General features: G+C 40.9%; 1 protein-coding gene across 1 annotated transcript in view; it reads right to left on the bottom strand.

Annotated features, from left to right (window-relative positions):
• macrod2 (mono-ADP ribosylhydrolase 2) overlaps nt 1–22,496 on the bottom strand; it is a gene marked incomplete at its 3' end in the record, with an annotated part of 378,266 nt that overhangs the window by 250,994 nt on the left and 104,776 nt on the right. Inside the window, exon 4 of the mRNA XM_005936328.3 lies at nt 7,409–7,438. Coding sequence (XP_005936390.2) covers nt 7,409–7,438 — 30 coding nt within the window. The remainder of the gene's footprint in view (nt 1–7,408; nt 7,439–22,496) is intronic.

Consider the following 22,496-nt stretch of genomic DNA (forward strand, 5'->3'; position numbering starts at 1 on the left):
TGCTGGGGGCAGCAGGACCAAAACTGACCACTGAGTCAACTGACAAGACAACTCAGCATCCAGTTATGCCAGAGTAAGGATCACACACACACAACACACACACACACACGCACACACACACACACAAGCACACTGGCGTTTAAATTCAGGCAGGCACACAGACATACCATCATGCAAGCAAATGCTTCCATAGTACCACTTAGACTCACAGCCACTGTCATGACAGTGCACAGTTAATAGCAGGCATATATATGTAATACACACAGACACATGTATGCAAAAACAGACAGCACCTTTAATTTTGTGCAGGATCCACCCCCAAAACGGCCACTATAAAGCCCGTGCAGGATACAAATGTGCTCTGACACTGTGGTTGGCAATGCACTGAGTTGTCTAAAATCTTAACAAGTGACCCAGAAATGCTGGTGAACAAAAGGGACGTTTGGGGTACGTGGGGAGGTCATGTGTGATGCAGTGTGGAAGAGAACTAAATTGACACTTTCTTGCCTGCTCCTTGAGCCCTGTGGAGATATTCTCACGTTGTGTTCAATGAGGGGCGACAGAATAAGGTGGACGATTCTTAAACGAGGTTGAATATCCATTGTTGTACAAAAGCAAGTGAATTACCGAGAAGCTGAAATCTACATGTTGTGGGAGTGCAAAATATCTCTCCTTTCAGAGACAGCAAGAGAGAGCGCAAAACGCAGAGAGAGACGCTGCAAGGGTGAAACATGAAGTAAAACAAGCAGTTCCAATATGTTTAGAACAGCAACCCTGAGGGAAGCAGAGGCCTTGACTGTAATATCACATATATTTATTTGCAACAAAATGATTCAGAGGTAGGAACATTCAAATGTGTGCAATAGCAAAGAAAGGTGGACGCCAAAAGGTATGTACCACAACTGTTCAAAAAAGCGAGGACTGCTTATATGCATTTTATGCACTTTGTACTTTGCCATGATTGTAAGTCAAAGTGTAACAGCACTCTGTGACTGGCAGAGCTAGCATTTAAAACCGATAAGGCTCCGGGGTTTCTCAGTCTTCTCGCTCACTAGGCGATGGACGAGATTCTAGAGAAGCAAAGCTCTTCACCTCAAATGACTCTTTAGTGGCAAAAGGCCACGTAAGACTCTGGATCAGCCTGAAAATGACATAGAAAATAGGTGATCATGTTTTAGAGAACCTCTGGTGTAAGTCTCCATCATAGACACCTAATTTTCTCTCTGCTTTACTCTCAAAGGGCAACAAAGTCAGACTTGTAGTAACCTTGTGCTCTCAAAAAGCACATTCAAATTACAGTGTTGAAAGATCATTTTTACACCCCGATGGCAGATGTGAGAGCGGTTTCAAGAAAACAGGCATGGGAAACATGCTTCTTTACGGCTCCATAAAGCTCACTATACCACAGCCACCAGCAAAAGCTCTACAAAGTTTGATATGTTTCTGCTATGTGTGCTGTTTAAAGTTAGACCCCTTCCCTCACCTGCACTGCAGTGCCAGAGATCAAGCGATGCCATCAACGAGCTAATGACATGACTGCCGCAGGCAACAGCGGGCAGCTTGATTTATACATGGGGACAGAGATGAATGATTCATAGGCTGAGCGAGGGATACCGGGACACGTGGAAACTATATGCCCCTCTCGCCTGCTCTTATTCGTGGATACTGACCACACCATAAACTCTCTGGAGCACTCCCTTATGCCTCATAAGCTTAGCATTACACAACTAACCAGTCCTGTTAACGCTGCTCGTAACAGCTGCATGAGTGTTTTCTCTCTTCCTCTTTTTGTCTCTACATTTTTTATAACTGTTCCTCAGAGTGTCCCTCTTTACCCCCCTCGGATTCATTCGCTCGCCGGCCATTCCTTCTTCCCTTCCCATTATAATGCAGCGCTAATCCTAAATATGGAACCCACTGTTGTAGGATAAAATAAATGGCCCAATCACTCTGCATCAATTAGTCCATCCATCATTGCTGATTGGAGGATGAGGAGCAAGAGAGGGGGTTGTTCATCGTGGCTGTTCTCTGCGGTGGCATGGGAAGACAGAAATGGCACGCGAAAGCTTTCACAAGGCAATGTTATCTTCACCACTATTTGGGTATCGCAAACTGCAGTCCAGCAGATAACCTTGTCCTGTTACTTTCACTGGAACGCCCTCTAAATCACAGCACCTCCGTCATAAATGATCTGGCGGCATGAGGACGCTTCTCACGCAATAATTGCTCAATATGATGACTGACGTGCTGAGACGCTTTAGGTGAAGATGCAGTTGCAAACAACACAAATAATTCATCATCTTGCTGCAAGACACTAAAAGCACTTTTGATTTAAAAAAAAAAGGAAACGAATCTCGATTCCAGTAAGACGAGGAGATTGTTCTGGCTTTATAGCATATAACCCCTGCATTACACTGTGCTACACATTTAATAAAGGCAAGGAAACACTTCATTGGTAGCACACAGTGCAGTTTTAATGCATACACTCACTTAAAAGTTCACTACACTTGAGATTTGTAGAGTTAAGTTGCTTTATAATTTCACTAAGTAAGTGCAATTTACAAAATGACTTTCCTTGCTTATGCAAGAATGGGGCCAATTCAAATATATTTTTTAATTCAATTATTCAAATCAGCCTGACTGGCTAAAACCAGTGTGAGAGGGCACTCCCATACTTGCATGCACATGTCCTGACCCAAGCCTACTGAGCTGCTGTCACTGAATTACACGGATAAAGAGAGAGAATTGCTGAGTGCTACAGTATACAGTTACAGTACATCACTGCTGTTTTGAACACGCTTAAAAAAGAACATGGAATATTGCAGCACAAATACAGGGCAGGCCTAGATCAGAGTGTAACTAACTCTTCTCTAAATATGAGGAGATAAGTAAATCCCAAGGGTGCCCCACTGACTGAGGAATCTTTGCATTCAATTTATCATTTTACATTATTTAGGTTACTCCATGGGGAAATACGCTATCTCTCTCATAAGTTATGCTAATGGCTGTTACTACCATCTGTGAACTGAGGACCATCAGTCAAGCATAGTGTGTAATCTTTGAGTTATGAGAATAATACGTCATCTTTGAGCGATTAGTCTGGGGGCTTCCAGGGAGCTGTGTAAGGGACAGAAAGTCATCTCGCCCAAACCGTCACCCAACACCACCCTATATCTCGACCTATACCCCTCCCCCTGCAACCGCACAGCGCCCTGCATGGTCCCCTCCAATCGACTCAATAAACAAGCCCCGGGTAAGAGCCAGACAGAGGATAATGGTTCACCTGGAGGTGACAGGAAAAGAAAACAGAGCGCTTTGCATAAAGAATGGAGATAAAGATAAGCACAGTGGAGCACTTAGGAATCTCAGCAAAGGATTATTCAAACATGTCTTAAAACTGAACACGTGTTTTGTCTTTTTTAACCGTTGTGTTGCGATAATGGCCAGCCTTGCATTTACAGCATAGTGCTGGTGCATCCGTATTGATGATGATGCTCTGCGCTTCTGATCGGATAATTTCACCATGAGCAATCTTTTCTCATATTTCACTTAAAGGCCAGAGCTCGGAACATTTTGTTTTGCGTCTGTTAACTGTGTTTGTAAAGCGCGGTCGTCATGCAGGCGTTTTCACATCATTTCACATCTGAGGAGAGGCAGAAGCGATTCCCTTGTCATATCTTCGGGAGCCTGCATCCCATGACATGTTTAGTTGCAGAAGAGGACAAAGGACGTAAGCACCACGACAGCAAACATAATTATTCTCATCTATTATAATGTGTTAATACCTGCCATGACTCATGCCAGCGTTTAGGATAGGAAGAGTGCTAAAGGCCCGCGGCTCTTACGTAACGAGTAGCGCAGGCATCGTCGATAACCACGTCGACATTGATATATATTTGTTTTAGGGCTCACTTAAAATGCAGACTTTTTTCATGTTATTAGCCCTGTTTTAAAGAATCTTTGTGTCATTCTGGACGGGTTGAGAGAGTGACCACAGTCGTGGCTGAATTAGCCCAAGCCAAGACACACACAACAAGCCATGCCAGTGACCCACTGCTTGACTGGAGCACAGAAAGGAGGTCCAACCTGAGAAGAACGATTTGTTTGGGTGGTCTAGTTAAAGCCTAGTGCTAAAAGGGCAATGGTTCTGGTTAGAATGCTAATGAGCAAATTCCCCTCCTGGATGGAGACATCAAAGGCAAGTGAAGCTCCCCCGCTCCAGCTACACAGGGCTTCATGGTATCATTGCATAGCCCTGTTTGCACTTGAATGCTTGTGTTTGTGTGTGTGTGTGGATAAAAAAAGACAAAGGGACGGGGAAGGCAGAATAGGCAATGTGATGTTTACATTAGGTCTATTCTTTTGGGACTGTGCCAGCATCCAGCCATGCTGTGACACACATCACAAGAGCAACCTGGTACCATTCATAATTACCCTCTATTCACAGAGGCCCTATTTGGGATGCTATTATCAGAGATCATTGTTATTTCCCTCTATGTATGTTTGAAATCCCAGTGAGACCAACATGTCTAAAGCAGATAACAGTGCTATTTTGGTTAACCCCATTGCGTACATAATACTGAAGAGGCATAACCCAGAGAAAATTCCCATCAGTGATTTCTAAGGATTTAATAGAGCATCAGGGCGTAAGAATCTTTTCTTATGAATCGTTTCTCTGTATAACTATTGCAAGAAATATAATGCAGCATTCCTGTGCATTGAAAAAGGCTCAGAAAGAGCTTTGTTGTCATTTATTTCCATCTTTTCACATTACTCTGACTGCGACAAAACAATCACCAGCAAAACTCTGTTTCTGTTTTGCTGTGACCACATGCCACGCTTGAATAACTGATGCATTCTAGAGAAGTAAAACCTTTTTCTGTGAAAAGACGTCTAAACGAGACCAAATAACAGAGACCATGCAAAGCCAGGGGTGCTCAAAGTACACCTAGGTGGTAAACTAACTTAAATAAAGTAAAGCCTATGTCCAGTTTTCCTGAGCTGTTCAGAGTCCTACTTCCCGAACTGTTAAGAATTACACATGGCTCAGGTGTGTGAGGCCAGCATGATGGATCATCCTGTTGTGAAGCTACCCCTCTGCAGAGCCCCGAGAAGACAGCTGGGAGATAAGGAGGACCCTATATGAGAGCACATCTCCTCTCCACATCGATCCTCGCCGCCACCAGGCAGGAGGTCTTCACATGCCAAACCGCAGATAGAGGTGGAGAGGGAGGGCAGGGTGACAACAGAGAGAACAGTTTTGCAGGTTTAGCAGACACCTTCGAGTGATAAAGACACTGGGAGATAAAACCCCTCTTGGCCTCATGCAGATAAAAGACAAACGGTGTAGTGCTTTGTTTTAGGGGGAAAATAACAATTTCAGCTCCCTGGTAGATAATAGTAATCTTTCTCTAGTTATAGTCATCGTTGTTTACCACGGCCAAAAAAAAAGAAGAACAGAAAGACTACCTGCTGTGGCGACCCTTGTGAATAAGGCAGCAGTGGAAATTGGCTTCTTCCTTTACTCTTCTTAAAAATACACATAAAGGACGTATGACATACATGTTGTTCACCTCATGGTCATTATTAGCACATTAAAAGTGACTCTTTGCATTTTTGAGTTAACCGACCTCGTATCCTGTGCCAGTAACTTAGGAATAGCATCGCTGGAAGTCAATTAGGAATGAAAAGAGGCTTTGCTCTCAAAAAAATGGCACTTGCTACAATTAGAAATTCCTCTGGAGTTAATAAGCGCAGCTGCAGGTTACAATCAGCTAAAATGTTTTCTTGCAAAGTACAACATTAACTGACACATAAGATCTCACGTTCTCATGTTGACAGCCTTCAATTCGCCTCCGTTTTTCGCTGCTGCTGTTATGAAACAGAGCAATCTGTAATATCCTCAGAGCTATTATTAGTTGAAATAGAAACTGGATCAATCACCAAGGCCGGGATTTAAAGAACTGTAAAAAGGTAATCTGGCACAAAATAACAATAATGAAAATGTAATAGCAAAGAGAATTGCTTCTTGTGTTTCTTTGGACACGGCAAATCGATAGCGCGAGTCGCAGCGGAGACAGACACCATTCAGGCGGACAGTATACCTGCTTTACAGGGTCTGGCTTGGTTATGGAGAAGCATGTTTGTGACCCTCTGATCTCAATCACAGAAATTCCTAAGATGGCTGTGCGCTGAGGGCCTCTTCATGCTGCTGATGGATTGAGATTCTACACGGCAAGTTTGCAGTCTTAAAAATGTATCAGGCGAGATAAGGGCCACTCCAAGCTGCATGATTAAATGCGAATAAGATTTCAACAGCTCAATGTACACTCTAATGGACACCATGTGCACAGAGCATATAACCGTTGAGTGGCTTTGATCTTCCTTTTTGCCCGTCCTTTGCTTCTGATGAGTCATCTTTGCCAGGTGGTAAACCCTAATGACTGAATAAATGCAGAAGCATCATAATCACAAGGTGCAGCATGTGCCTTTCTTTTTGGTACACAAAATTATAAAACCTATATAGTTTTGCCCAGAAAGAAAGCAGATGAACCAATCATCCACAATACTGCATTTTTCTCACTAAAGAAAACACAGCAATAGGAATGAAATGATACAGGCTATAAAAACCTACACATTGGGAAAAATGGCAATATACGATACAGTGAAGATGCTTTTTGATGGTTGCATTAAAATGTGGCGTGAGAAATAAAATGTTTGCTGTGATAGAGACCGTCATAAAACACAACATAGGGAAGATTTTATCTATAATGCGTATTTTGATTAGTTATATCAGACAGATAGTTCTGCTAAGGCAGACTGTCATAGTCGTGATCCGACTATACAAGTGAAGGCTGTTAATGTGGCTGGATAAACATATAAGTCTGAAGCAGTGACCTTATTTCATTGTCATACCATCCCTACATATGAAAAATTTCCCTGGGGACTAAAAATTAACAGTGTAACTTGGTGCATTTTACCCAAAACCTCATCTCACTGCAGTAAAGAATGATTATTTCAATCATGTCACTGCATAAGTCAAATTTTACAAAGGAAGAACCGTGTGATTGGGCGGTAGCATTCCACTCCCTAACCATTGTTCCCACACCACAATCGGCTGCCTCAGATTTCCAGCATTGCCTTGATGATAATGTCCTTCGGCAGGCTGCTAAAGTAATGACCATCTCTCAGTGTGGCACAGCGCAAGGTTGCTCTGTACCACGCTCTAATATTTTGGCCTTACATTCAGCCGCATTTAACACAGACACTTGAAGTAGACACTGAAATCTGCCATGAACTCAATGAAACAGATGGGCTGAATGCCTGATCTGATGAGTGCAACTTTAATTGCTTTACCATAGGAGCAATCAATGCGACGCGATAGTGAAAAACAAAAGCGTTCACTCACCTCCGCCTCCTCCCAGAAGACTGGAGTTTGCTGAAAAGAGAAGGAAAAAAAGTGCATTTAGTAAAAATAAATGTAAAAAACATACATAAATATGGATAATTCAACAGCATAGGAGATCACAGCGTGACGAGCCTGAAACTGGCTCGAATAATAACAGTTATTTTACAGATTTTTGTATGGCTTTGAAAGGAAAAGCCTATAATGACACATTTCAATAGCTCCGTCTAGCAAATATAACATGAATGTCATCCAACAGTTTGTTTATCAAATCTCCAGTTGACAAAAATGATCAATGTGTGAGGCAGGTTTTTTTTCTCTTTAAATATCAAATTAGCAACTTGGCAACAAATGTGTGATTCAGTCAGCAGCTACTCAATATACACTCCTTGGCGGATTTTCTTTGGCAAAATCACAGCGGTTGTGCTCAATAAGACATGCGATTCATTAAAAGCAATTAAGAGTAGTGTGCAGTCTGAGACAGTTGTATACTACTGTGCAACAGTGAAATCCAGATATTGTCATGGCTTTGCAGGGTCTGTTCATCTCTCTGGGGAACATGTCACACAAATTGATGGAGACACGGTAAGAAATGATGGTACTACTGGAAGATTTATTTGCAAGCAATAAACTGTTTCTACTATGTGTGTCCACTGTAATCAACACTAACAGTATGCTGTAGGTAACTGTGCAGTATATGAAATATAACCTTGGCCTAGAGTTTCACACTATTGCAAAAATAATAAACAAAAATAAATTTCTATCACTAGGACAAGGTATCAGTTTTAATAGTGATGCAACAATCAACCGGACAATAACCAGGTTGAGCTCATTTCCAGCATTCTTTGACCGGACCAGTGACCGACCTGCCATAAGTTGAAATACGAGTCCATCCCTTTCATGCATGTGAAAAAAGCACGCAGCAGCACAGGCAAATAGTCACGTACACTCACAGCTATGTGCTAACATGTCATCAGTGTGAAAGCCTTTCACTGCAATTGAAGTTCCCCAAAGTAAACCACAGGGGAACCAACAACATAACAACAACCCTAATCAAACACACTAAGGTAGTTGAACATGGACATTTTAAAGAAGCTGACGAATGGAAAGTGGTTAAAGTCGAAGATAACCAATCATCAGGTCAGAGCCGGCCACGAGCTAGCAGCCTCTGTATGAGCAAAGGATTAAAGCAGTTACAAGGGAAATTATGGTAAGTAACTGACATTTGTTTTGTTACACAAATCTGTTGTACCTACTTTAATTTGACATGATTAAATGTGTCAGGTTAAGTTGTGTGTACAGCAACTCATTTACATGTAATTATTTTTTATCTACTTGCAATTGCAGAGCACCTATTTTCAGTTGTTTAAATTAAAAAAAAGAAATTAAATAACATAAATGTATTAAAAAAAAGATCCTGTAATTTATTGCAGTTTAATATGCCAATAACTTAGACATAGACTTCATTTAATTCCACATTGGTTAAATTCACTACAACGTAGTAGGAGCAATAATGATACACATGTATTTTTTAGATAGTATTTATCCTGCGTGGGTATTAAACAGTCTGACTGCTGACAGGGTGAAGGACCAAGAAAGAAATTGTATTGATGGAAAAGTGCTTTTTGTTTGTTTCTGTCAGTTATAGCTCCTAAATCTGAATGAGAATCAGCCAATAAAACTGCAGCTGGTGGATCTCTATGCTTTAGCTTCAGTTTTTCCACGAATGCATTGCTAAAAGAAAATCTAATATGTTCATTTCCAACTTTACATTTTTATTTCTGGACTTTGTAGCTTTTCATGATTAACACATTTGAAATAATTAAAAAATAATCCCCTTGTTTTTCACTGTGCACTTCAGTCCCTCAGTGGGTGAGTGGGGCTGTCCTCTCACCTTCTCTCCCTGACGTTATGTAGACTAGAAAAGAAAAACTGACAAAGAGCAGCCTGCTGGCGTGAATTCTGGCTGGATGAGAATATTGGCAGCAGCGATCGTATTGTTATGCCGTTCTTGGTCACATAAATACTGGACACTACCATCACATATCCACAGCAAGTTTAAACAACAAATAAGTGACATGATCGTCACAATATGCACTTGCCAAAAAAGAAAATGTGTTATGTACCATAAAAGTGTACAGTAGCTTGCTGTCAACACTCCCTGTATCAGGTTTGCTGCATTTCTAAAGCAATTTGTTCCAGCACATTAGCTGAGAGGAAGGCTTTAGCACGAGGCTTCTGACATACTGTAGATACGTAGAAGACCCCTGAGGTAAAGCGTAGCTCACTGATGTCTGTTGTTCGCTTTCAGACCATTTAGTTCATCACCACTCATACGATGACCTGTGCTGTTCACGAATGGCCGAGTCCCCTCTATTTACTGTAGTTTACTGGTAGTTAACTGTCACTGTGATATACCAGCTGAGAGAGTATCATTAAAATGAACCTGTTTTCATTCTTGCCCCATAAGATACATTCCTTATACATGCGAGAAGGAAGATTAGAGGGGATTTAAAGTACATCTGTTAATTTGAAAGTTTCTGGAAGAAGGTAGACTTTGTGTTTGAAGCGGAGTTCATACAGCGGATATTGGAGGAACCATGCACCGTGCCATGCCTTTAATGATCCTCAGATCCAGCTATGCATCGGGTATCATTAGCAGTCAATGCTTCCCTAATAAAAGCTTATTATTTCTCAGAAACGCTCTGTGCTGAAGTAACAGATAATGAACGTGTGCTATCAGGGAGAGTAATCCAATCACAGCAAAGTCCTGTGGCTTTTATGATTTTTTTTTTTTTGTTGTTGGTCTGATTACATGTATAAGTGATTTCTGGAGTTCACTCAGTTTCTGGATGTTTCTGTGGAAGCATTACTGTTTTGTTCTCACTTGGGCACCCAACATGAGTGGGCATAACTTCAGTTGTTAAAAAAAAAAACAACCTCTCCCACTGCAGAATGCGTTTCATCAAAGGCCCTTTGTTGTGTGTATGTGTGTGCACATACAATATGAGCACCAACATACACAAACAAAAAAAACAGCAACTCAAACAGGGATGTACTGACAATGCACTGTCATGTTTACAATAGCACCTCTCCAGGTTTTTCTGTGATGAAAAAGACACTCGTGCTCTCCCAGCCTTTGTTTAGCTCAGGAATCTGACAGCCATCAACGGAAAGCACGCAACTCGAATGTGCGTCGTTTCTACAACAGCCTCTCGTAACCAGGTTGGGACATTTTTCTGTTCATGTTTGAAGATCACAGAAGAAGCTCAGAAGCAAAAGAAAAACACTAAACTAAAGGCATTTTCATCAGTGTATATCTTTCTGCATGATATAAATTTTCAAAGTTTGAAGTTATTCGTGTATAAAAGCACAGTGTAAGTGGTAGTTTCAGTGCCAGTTTAAAGAAAGCTAATACTATGCTAGTTTTCAGCAAAGTCTATCATCATTGTCTAGTCTCCTGGGGAGTCTTCCTATTCCTGAGCTATTAAAACACTGGGGTTTAATTACCTGACATTATGGAAATGCATGCCTGAGGGGGGCGCTTCATTTACTCCACACCTAATCAGAGATTGGAGATGTGGTTGCTAATCAGTCTGACACAACTCTCCTGCATGTGTATGTGTGTGTGAGGCAGAGCAGTGGTAGTAGTGAACAGGGTAGGCCAGGGGTTGAGATGCGAGATACTTTTTTAATGTGTTTATGGGAATAGCCCACTGGGAGATGAGGCGTGTTCTCATCTTTGCAGTCAGTTCGATGAATGTGTGCTTGCGGGGAAAGGTAAAAATGTTGCTATGTGCTTTTATGAGCCCCCAATCCACCCACCCCCATCACCGTTTCCTGTTTTCTCTCATTGAATAATTACAATGTCTTTCTTTACACAAAATACTGTATCGGTAACACGCAGATTCAACAAGCTCAGCCCACATGCATATCAACAGAAACACGTAAAAGTGAAAATGAACGGGGACTTGGTTTAATAACAGGTCTTCGACATAAGACAAATAAGAAGCAGCTGGCAGAGAAGCCAACGCTCCTAGCAACAAAGGCTATGAGCTGGTGCTTTATTCAGTATGACTTGCCTAAGAAGTGCGTCAATTATTCTGAGTGAAAATCAAAACAGGAATCCATATTTGGCCACATCCATCCCATAATGCATATTTTACAGTGTGCATATTAATTATAAACTAGACCTCCTTGCAGTTTTCCCTGCTCTCGGCTCAGTCTGGCAATCTTTTGGACCAACACATATCAATTCATATTATCTGTTTTGTTTGTTTTCTACCTTTTGCCTACATGTTGAGTTGTCTCTTTAAAGCATGTTTATGCATTTCCTTTTTTGCGATCCTCTCTTTAGGGGGCAGAACAGAATATTTCTTCACCTTTTAAACAGGGGAAAGGATCCCATCACAGCAGGCAGAATATAGGTGCCAGCTTGAGTTTTCAGCCTGGTTGTAGTGAAGGTAAGCCTTGACTGTTGGCAGTGACAAGAAAGAAAAAAAAGCAGAAGCAGAAGCTCTTACAACTAGGAGTTTTTCAGGAGTGCTAGTGTGTCATTCCAGGAGTAGCCATAACATGGGAGATAAATCTCAGTGGAAAGGCTCCCCAGATTGCCTGCAGATGGTAGGTCATTTGGAAGTGCCGGTCCATGCTGTTAGGCTGGCTCATCAAACACGTGTTTGGACTGTCACTGTGGGAACACCTACTTCCTTTCTGCCCTTTGAACCCTTAACCCCAACTGCAACCTCATATACCCCTCACCCAATGAAAACAAAGTGGTGCCACTGCTGTGTATTTTTAGGGCAAGAAAATATTGATAACAGAGTCTCCACCAAAGAGTGTGACAGGCATAGTATCAAGAAGCCAGCACACACACACACACACACACACACACACACACACACACACACACACACACACACACACACACACACACACACACACAATGAAAAAAAGACTATTAAAACCACTGTCTCATCTCAGTGTGTCAAGATATTTGCAGAGCATTCATCAAAATGGCTTTTGTGCACTTCAGTGTATGAGTCCTGTGTGTGTATATGTGTGTGTTTGTGTGCAGAGGGCACCGAGGCATGGATCTGGGTTGCATGTTTGGTGTCGTCAGCAGAGCCCTAGATCATGCAGTTAAATAGGAAGTGCTAGACCGTAACCACAAAACCTCAAGGCAGTAAACAGATCCACTGTCTACCTTCTGCTCTCTGCCACCTTAACTGAACCTTTTAAATATGTTCCATCAACTGCACATTCACCTTATCCTTAGCAGCCTCGCGCACGCTTCTCAGCAAGCTCAGACGTTAATAGTGTGCTCCGTTGTGACTTTGGGATAAAAGGTGGGCTACAGAAACTAATAAAAAATCTTTATGGGTCAGGTTGCCTGCTCTGTTGCTGAGTCAAAAGAAATCCTTGTGCAATTTTTCACAGCAACCAGAGCCACCACAGCAATAAAACGCTGCTTGGCCTATCTGGGTCTACAAATCTTACCAGCATTTTCTTAGATTTTTTTGTTGTCGTTTTTTTTAGTAAATACATCCGAGAACAAATGAACTGTCATAAGCGCGCTCTTTGCTTTGTTCCACATCACTCACTGCTGCTTCTGAAGCGTGCCTTACCTGTCCACAAGGAAGGAGTTCTGATTTTATCAAATGTGACGTTACACAGAAAAACTGTCCCAAATAAAAGCACTAACTAGGTCAACAGAGCTGCTCTTTGTTACCAGGAGCCATATTATCTATTATTCGGCTTTAATTAGAAATCTTACTTACAGCTAGTCTGACAGGCAGATGATAAGCATCTTGTGCACAATGAAGTGCAAAAAAAAAGAAGTCCTTGAATAATGAAAAAAAATGAAAAAGTTGGAGGAAATAAAAGCTAATCATTTGAAGGCTTGACTGACACTTAGACGGTCATTAGCTGTTCCTCTTTTTGGTGTTCTGATGTTTAACATGTCAGCTCTGAAAGTCGATCTTCAAAGACTCAGCGGAGTGAAGGACTTTCTTTTAGAGTGGAATAATGTTTGCTCCATACACAGCCGACTTTTCCACTCCACCGGCCTTCCTAACAAGCACTGATACTGTGTGATAGCACGCGTGCGCATCAAATGCATACGTGCGTGTACATGGAAGCATTCCAAATTTGATATCTAGAGCAACCCATCTCATGTCTGTGCAGCTCCGTGTTAAATCGAGACTACTCTAAGCGTCAATGATGGAGGCTGTTCGCTTTTAGTAGCTGCTGAAATTCACACAAATAGAAATAAAATTTAAATGAGCCACCAGTTGTGAAATGAGAGAGAGGACACAGTGGTATTTCTTATTTGTGGCACATTAAAAATGCATGTGGCACCACACATGCTGCCTCGCCTGATAATACTGGTTGGCACTTTTGTTCTTTATATCTTACAGAGGTCCCTAAGGAGCCTGACTGAGGCAGGCAAACTCATAGCCGAGGTGGCACAATCCCAGAAGTCCGTTCACACACAAAATGGCTTCATGTGGGGGAAAAAAGACTGTCTCAAACAAATAAGTCATGGTTGTAACAAGGTGTGCATGAAATGTGGATGAAATTAAAAAAGCTCTATCGTTATCTCGACGTCAATATGTCAAACTATTTACTGAAATTTTAATTGCGAGTCACTGGCACGTCGATGAAGATGAAAGGAGCGCCAGGAACGACAACAGGGACATTGATATGGAGTGTGTGCATCAATTAAAGCACAATGCACAATGAATTCAAAGGATTCTGGCATTTGTGTGACTGTGCCAGATGCACAAGAAAAGTGGCCCAGCACTGCTGTATTTGGCTTTAACATCTATAGTGTGAAGTGTCTGGCAGTTCAATATTCACAGCCTTGTTAACTGACGTGATTGATTTGGATCGTCAGTTTTTTGTTTAGTTATGAAAAAAATCAGAAAACAGGAGTGTGGTTTCAAAATCGTGGCCTACGCTGTGAGAATATCCACATTTAAAATCAAGGAGCACTCCTAGAGTTTCAGTATTTCTCTATAGCAAATTCAATCTCATAAAAACACATTTGCTATCTACATGAGTATCAGGGGTGGATTTAAAACAATAATTCAGACTGAGAATTTGACTCCATTTCAGGTCCACTCTATTCACATAAAGCCTTACCCTGTTATTTAGGGCTGTCATGATATCACATTTTCTCTACTGTGGCAAAATACTGTTAACAATATAGCAGGATGCCTAGAATAGAAAACTGCAAAAAAGAGCAACTGTTCTCTCTGACAGCTGTGCGTTTCGTCTTTTTACACAAGAAATAAGAGACAAGGGAGGCGGAAAGAGAGTGTATCCATAAATCCCCAAACGCTGTACAAGAAGAAATGACTGGTTAAGATATTATATGCGTTATTAACAATATACAGTACGTAACTCTTAAATATTGTAGTTATTTTCAATACAAGCAGGTATACCGTGAAACCCCTAAGAATCAAATATGTTCAGCATCCCAAATACTAGGACTAACAAAGAGGCCATTCTGAACACTGAGTTTTCAAGGGCACATCTTCAAAAACTCCACAAAATACAGCAATCATAGCACAAATATAAAAGCATAAAACTCTAAAGCCAGATTTTTATATATAAAAGGGTTAGCATAGCCTTTTAAAAACAGAGAATGAGATACTTTCAAATGACTTTCAACTCCATATCAAGTACCAAAAAACGACACATACACACATTCGCTGAAAGCTAAAACGCAAACACGCTTAGCATTTCTGATTTTGCTTGTGTTTTTGACTGACTTGAGATCAGAGGTACCTCACCTATAGGTAAGGGTGACAGAGTTTCATCATCTCATTCCTGCTTTTTAATATGGCAACTCAAGTTCACAGGAGGCCAGTATGACCAATCAGGCCAAAAGGAAATGACTTACTGCTGTGGACACTCCACTAACCAGCAAATATACACTTAGATCCAAGTGATGTAAATCATGTCAGAGGGTGAACAACTTCTTTGTTTTGACTCATCTGTGCAGACGCTACACTTGTAGGGCACCACTACCCAAGCGTTGTCTAAGTGAACCCCGAGCACATTAGGGAAAAACATCAAAACAACTACTCATCAGTGGTGTCTCCAGCTGTGAGTGTGCACACACCACTGAGAAGAGTAAAACAATGGTTTTGGTTCACATAATTTAAAGTTCTTCTAGCTTAAAAACGCATGTGGTACCCTTTGCTTCCCCCATATGGGTTAAAATGTTACTACCTACCTCAGCTGTGCGGCGAGGATGTCATGTGAAGAACTTTTTAACTTGTATCCCCAGATTTGAAAGATAATTTGCTTATGAAAAGAAACGAGGCTTAACTGCTCAGAATCACTGATAGCTTAATGTGAACCCTTCTTTAAGATGTATTTGACTTTGAAGTACAAATTACAATATGAGAGCGCCCCGTTAGTCGCTTCTTAAACCTATTCATAGTCTCAATTGTACATGTCATATAGTGCTGATAGTCGAAATTATGTTGTTTTTACAGCTTCTCTCAGCACCAGTGTTATGATGTCTGAATGTATCAATGTGACAACAGGCTTGTGTCACAGTGATTAATCCCTTTCCTCCGCAGGCTTGTCACCATCATAACAAAGCAACAATACCAGATGCCAAAGCCAGCCCACACGTCTATTGTTATAATTACCTGACCTTCAAATCCACATTAATGAGCCCAGGATGATCCCATTCTCTTTCATCATTTGGCTTCCGAGCCCTCCTTTTATCTAACAAGGTCACCTTTCACAACACCGCTTCTCCCTGAAATACACATCCCCCTCATAAATATACATCCACCTGCATCTGCTCAACCCCCAGTCCTAAAAAGGAAGCTTGAAGAAATTACAAGAAAATGAAGATGTAGGTGGGCCGTGCAAAGCGCACATTTGTATTTCTTCTGAAGTTGACACCAAGGGAAAAGTCAATGCCACCAAAGTTAGACGCGCGCAACAACTTCCCGACGATTGACGTGTTAGTTAATAATCGTTTTCAACATTAAAGACGCAGCCTATTAACATGAATGAGAAAGACTCGCTGCATGGGCTCTGAAGGCACAATGCAGGGGGGCATCGTGAGAGTAGGGTTCATTAGATGAGTCGTTTCAATCTGCTTCCACAATTTTAATCTCAAACGCACAGTGGTAGTCACAACAGTGACAAAAAAAAATCTCTTTGGTTTGTAAGAAACCACAAACAGTTTCAGAAAAGTGGCACACTCACGAATTCATTTGTTCTATTATTCCAGCCATTTTTTGCATTGGTGCGATAGAGTTTGCTGAATATTAAAAAGGTGAAACTTCCACATGATATAAATGCGGAAGGACTGTCAAGAGTCCTGCAATGAAAAAATGAACAACTTAAAGCTTAATGGTACACTTCAAGTGCAATTGGTGCGTGCATCCTCTGCAAAGCCCAATGACCTAACTGGCAATTTTACTTTAAGCTATTCAGATCCACACCGACATTTAATGGCTTATTCATTCATCTATGTCTCCGTGAAGTGTTCTGAAATTCAGCTTTCATGTAATGTTGATACAAACCAATAGCAATAATTTCCACAAATACCAACATAAATACTCAAATTAAAGTGCATTTACTGACACGTTTAACCATCCAGAGAGGCAAAGACTTAAATCTTTTTAATGGCATCTAAGGAAACCGCAAATCTCACAGACCTTTCATAAGGAAACGCTAGTATATATTGCAAGAGTAGAAGTCTAATGCATAATGGGGAAAGAAATCTATAAAGAAATTCAGTCAGGATAGGTATTCAACATTAAACTTTCTTCATTTGACATAATGTTACGAGAGAGCATGATATTCCAATTCACCCTGTGCAAGTGTTTAAAGAGTTGACCCTTATACTGCGGTTTAGATTAAACGGGTTATCTGCAAACTTCACAGGACCTAGTGTCACTAGAGAGCTCCTGGAGGATTTGAGCCAGCAGCTGCACATTTCTGGATTTATCAGCCTCATGTTAATACAGACCCTTCTTTACTGATGATCAGGCCTGCTGGTATGGTAAAGACTCACGGGCTCCTCTGGGTCTTCACAGTCCACTAACCCCAGTGCATAACCCACCAGACAGCCAGACAGTTCCCCTTACTATATCCAAAAAAACACGGCTGGGATTTCTCCAGATGCAGAAGCCAGGACAGCATTAAATTGGAGATCCTCAGCTACTGAAGTGTGGTTTCAGAATCGACTTCCTTTTTACATATCGCTGCATTCTCTTTGTGGAAAACAGAAGTCTGGAAATAAGGGTCTCGACCTCGATAGCCTGGGCAGGGTATATACACTCAGTATTAGAGTCCATATAGCTTAAGTGCAGAACATTGCATTAAGGAAGAGTGCATTGTCTTTTTTAAAGCTAAATGTATTTTAACTTCTCTTACTTCCTTAGCAAAATGCACTTAACGGGCACTCAAGAGAATCCATTCCCACCAGCGTCTATTTGATCACAATGATCTAAGTGTTGAGGTGATGTGTGAAGCGAGCCCCGGATGCAGAGGCACACCGTTTATGTCACAGAAACTAATCTCCCCGGAGCGCCAACTGCAATCAGGGTGAAGCATCTTCTTTTCTGCTTATTGAGCATGAAGGCTAAAATGGATTGTGCTTTAATTAAAGGCACTTTATCAAAATGCTCTTAATCCTTTTACAGTTCGAATGTACGTTTCATGCCGTGGAGCGGAGCGCTGGTAATGCATCACTGTTTTAGTTTTGCACAACAGCAAACAGTAAGGTTAGGAGTCTTTTTTGCATAAATATACGAAATACAGGATCTAGTGCTCTGAAATAAAGAGCAACAGAGTTAAACTGAACTGAGCAGATATCTAACAAAGACATGTTAGTCTGCTGTAGTGCATCATGAAGACTTATAAAGCTAGGCCATCCCATTCTGATGAGAAATAATCTCATAAAAATCAAACCTGCATTAACATTAATAGCAGCAGTTGTAGTGATTTGACTATAATGGGGTGTATTTATTTTGACAGAGCTAATACTTTGAGAATATTTTGTCAATATAATTCGTTTGACACCTCAAAAACTTCACATTCGCTGCTGTTTCAGACTCGGTGTAACTTCTTAATCTATGACTAGTACGATTCTTGGTTTAATCATTAGTTATTATTAATCTCTGGTTCTTTTCCACGGCTTGTCTTTTATCCTGTCTTCCTCATTTCACACGTCTCAGCAGATGCCTGAGCCTGGTTCTGCTGGAGACTTCTTCCTGTTAAAAGGTAGTTTTTCTTCCCACTGTCACCAAGTGGTGACTGTTGCTGTTTACCAGGACTGGACTGGGACAAAAAAAAAATCAGCCTTTGTATTTTTGGCCCAGGTAGCCCACCCTGAGCGATCAAAATGTTGCAGATGGCCCAGTTAAATATGTGCATGTATTTGTGCAATTCCTCAAAGCAATGGTAAAGCTGAGTAAATAGAATAAATTGGTCAAAGTAGCCATTCATTTCACTTGAATCTTTGAATCTCCACCTTCTTAATAATGTCCCTCCGTTTATTTTCTTACCATGTTAACTACACCTTCCTCCATTGCTTCCTCAATCTGTTGTTGGGACTGGTGTCCACCGCCCTGCACTTCTCCACTCCCAGTGCTAGTAACAGTAGCCTGCTATGACTGCGAGGACTTGTTATTACTTATTGCAGGTACTACTATTGACGGTATAGCTGCTAACATGTCAGTTAATTTGACACATATCGCTCCCATCTATTTGCAGTTTCTTTTCCTCTCTTACTTAGCTTTTCACATCCACTTTTTCACTTTTGTGTGTCCATCTGTATCAACCACTTCTTCCACACTATACTGTGGTCTACAAGGTACATAAGTGCACAGGGAAGGTAGGGGTGTGGGCTGTTGCGTTAAGAGATTTGATTGAGCAATCCAGTGTCAGTAATGAAAATGAATGAACAGGCTGCTGTCAGCGCTTGTAGGGCCGGTGCAGAGCAACTTTAAGCCGGCCCGTGGCCTGTAAAATTATATTAGCAAGGGAAAAAAATTATATCGAACCATCAGCCGGCAAGTGCGTCGGTGCCTGCCTGGGTCCTTACCCTAGAATTTAAAGCACCTTGGGGTGACTGTTGTGATTTGGTGCTATATAGATATAAAACTGAATTGAATATGTTTTCTAATATGCACCAATATGTCAGAACTGGTGTCATTACAAATAGTTTGTCCAGCAGAGCAGCTCTGACCTCATTGCTTACTCACTCTCAGCACTGCCTGCAGCACATGTAACAATGCACACTACAGCTGGGCAGAAAGCAGTGTGCAGTCAAGCACTGTGCTTAAGCAAGCTTCTAACTAGTTTGTGAAATACACTGTAACCGCCTCTTACCTGCCAATGTCCTCTTATGGCTTTTACTTGAAAACTAATATGTAATTTTACCAGGCGTGCCCAAACTTGTGAACACAACTGTATATATCTCCCAGACTGCACATTTTTGAAGAACAGTGAGAACATCATGTTCAGACACACCATTAATATAATATTTTTCTGTGCGTGTTTCCTTTGAGTCATATATGGACTGTTTTTCTTTTCTCGTTCAAACAGAATCCCAGTGGCTAATTTCCTTCTCTCTGCCATCAGTAGCCTTTTGTGAAAACAGAAGAAAAAAAAAAGACAACCGGTTTCAATTGCCTATTCAAGTGCACTCTCTGAAGTAGTAAAAACACATGGCTAAGACTAAGAATTATACAATCAGACAGGCAGCATTTTGTCTCAGCAAGGTCACTAAATAAATCTAAGCCTGAATAAGAAACACAAGTGGCGACATGAAGAGCAGAAAAAAACCTGTGCGAGTGTTTCCACCAACCTCACTTTTCAACAGTGTGCTTCTGCTGAGACTCATTTGTGTTTCTTAAACGAATTGATACAATCCATCAGTCAGCTCAAATCAAGTACTCTTGCCTAAAAACTTCTTCATCAAGAACAAAACATCTACTATGAAGTTGCGCTGTGGTCATCGCAAGCCATGTTGGCAAATTTGCAATCATGTTTCAGGCTCACGGGAAATTAGCTACAGAGACAAAAACTATTATCCACCATAAGGAGTCATCAGAACACTCAATCCTCTGTGTTTGATAAATAAGGCATGGCAAGGAACTCACTAATTAGCCATCATTTTGATTGATAACGCAAGTTAGCTTATTACAGCCCTGTTGTATACACATTGCACTTCACTTCAGAGCATAATGTTTGCATCCGTTTTGCTATCCAAAAGTCTTCCTCTAACATACTCAGAAGACAGGGAACGCATAATCAGCCACATCAAACTAAATAATTGACAGACATGTTGTCGGCTGAGAGACTGAAGCAGTTATCTTGGGGATGCTTAACTAGCAGAATAGATTGACAATGGTTCTATCTCTCTAAACGATACTGCCGTCCTCCTGCTGAACTTTGCAGTACTGCTTAATTGCAGCAATTAATTGGCTTGCCTCCAAGCTCTTTACTTCATTGTTGAACCCAAACACATAGCCACTGCAGCCAGGGTTAGGTGCTATAGGTGCTAAAGAATAGATTTTTAGTGTCAGCAGGTAAAGAAGAATGTAGCTAATAGACCGCACTAGTTTTACATAAGTCTGTTAGCTTTTGTGTTCCTGTGTTAAGAGTGCAAAAGGAGGCGGGGCAGTAAACAGAGAGCTGCTTTACTCTGGCAACACCGAATAAAACTATCACACTGGTTACATTGTAACAGAACAGAGACGATTAGCGATTCTTTTACAGATGATGACTATAGAAGAGAATGTTCAAGAAGAAGAAAATACAGCTAATAAATGGGAAAATTAGTGGGGGCTGTTTGGTGCTGGTGATATCGCCAGATTGCTGGTAACAGCATTCTGCATAAGAATCGAACAGGTTGTGATAAAATAAAACCTGGGAAAGGTGTTCAGCATTTTATTTTTTTTTGGAATTCAGATTGTGAGGCCAAAAACTGAAGGCGAGAAACTGAAAGAGGCAGATGATTAATTCTCCTCTTTTGTTGAATAGAACTAGTGAGAAATAAAAAAAGACTGTGCCAAGTCTTTTTCTCACATGCATTACAAGTTGAAAAAACACCACAACTTATGACACGTAATTTTGCTATTCAACAGAACACACCAAACTCATTTTATTACTGGAAAAAGGTGGAAACTGTGAGCAGGTAAAGCTTTAACTCAGCTGGAGAATAATGAAAAAGAAAGACAATGAACAATAAGATCTTGTCATTTAGGAAAAAACTTTTTTTTGTTGAGTTGTGAGCTTTTAAACTGGTTTCTAGCAACATTTCTCCAGACTTTCTAAAGGACTTTCAAAGTGTTCTTTAGACAGTTGCTGCTTTTTCATGCATTCTCAGTCAAGCTCTTGTACCTGACCATTTTCAAGGAATGTTTTATTGTTTGTTAAGCCACTAAACACAAAGCTATGAATCATTCAAGAATATGAAATGCACCTTACTCAAGGGATGAAGCAGTGTTATGTCTACACATAACTGAAAACTTAGTAGGCGACCAATTTTAAATGGTGTCTTTAGGCACTAAAGTGCTTCCCAGACAGCAGGTATTACTCGTATACTGCCACAAAACCCATCATTTGTTCCCACTTCTTTACTTGAATCCATGTAAAATGCCAATGACAACACAGTTTAACAAAAACAGCATTTTTGCACCAACAGGGAGTTTCCCCAAAAACGATTAGATGAAAATCCGCCACAACTGGATGAACAAGATTTATAAATTCTTAGGAAATGAGAGATGCATTTGGGCCTTCAGTTGATCCATCTACGGTTCTCTGAAGCCTCATCAGAAATGGTCTAGTGGACGAACAGCTGTCAAGAAGCCATTCTTAAAGAAGAACACAGAGGCACAGAGAAAAGCCTGAGGTTTTTAAGCAAGAACTAGACAGGCTTTTCTCTGTGTAAGTTATGTATTAGAAATATAGATCATTAGAATGACAGAAACTCAGATTTTAGATTTCTTCATAATTCAATAAATTGCTGCACATATTTCCCATTTTCAGAGGAAAAGGATAGAGAATAGAGCGGTGGCTCAAGACTTTTGCACAGTAATGC

Source organism: Haplochromis burtoni, unplaced genomic scaffold (assembly GCF_018398535.1).
Source record: "Haplochromis burtoni strain Fernald_Lab_line unplaced genomic scaffold, NCSU_Asbu1 Contig_207, whole genome shotgun sequence".
Taxonomy (NCBI): domain Eukaryota; kingdom Metazoa; phylum Chordata; class Actinopteri; order Cichliformes; family Cichlidae; genus Haplochromis; species Haplochromis burtoni.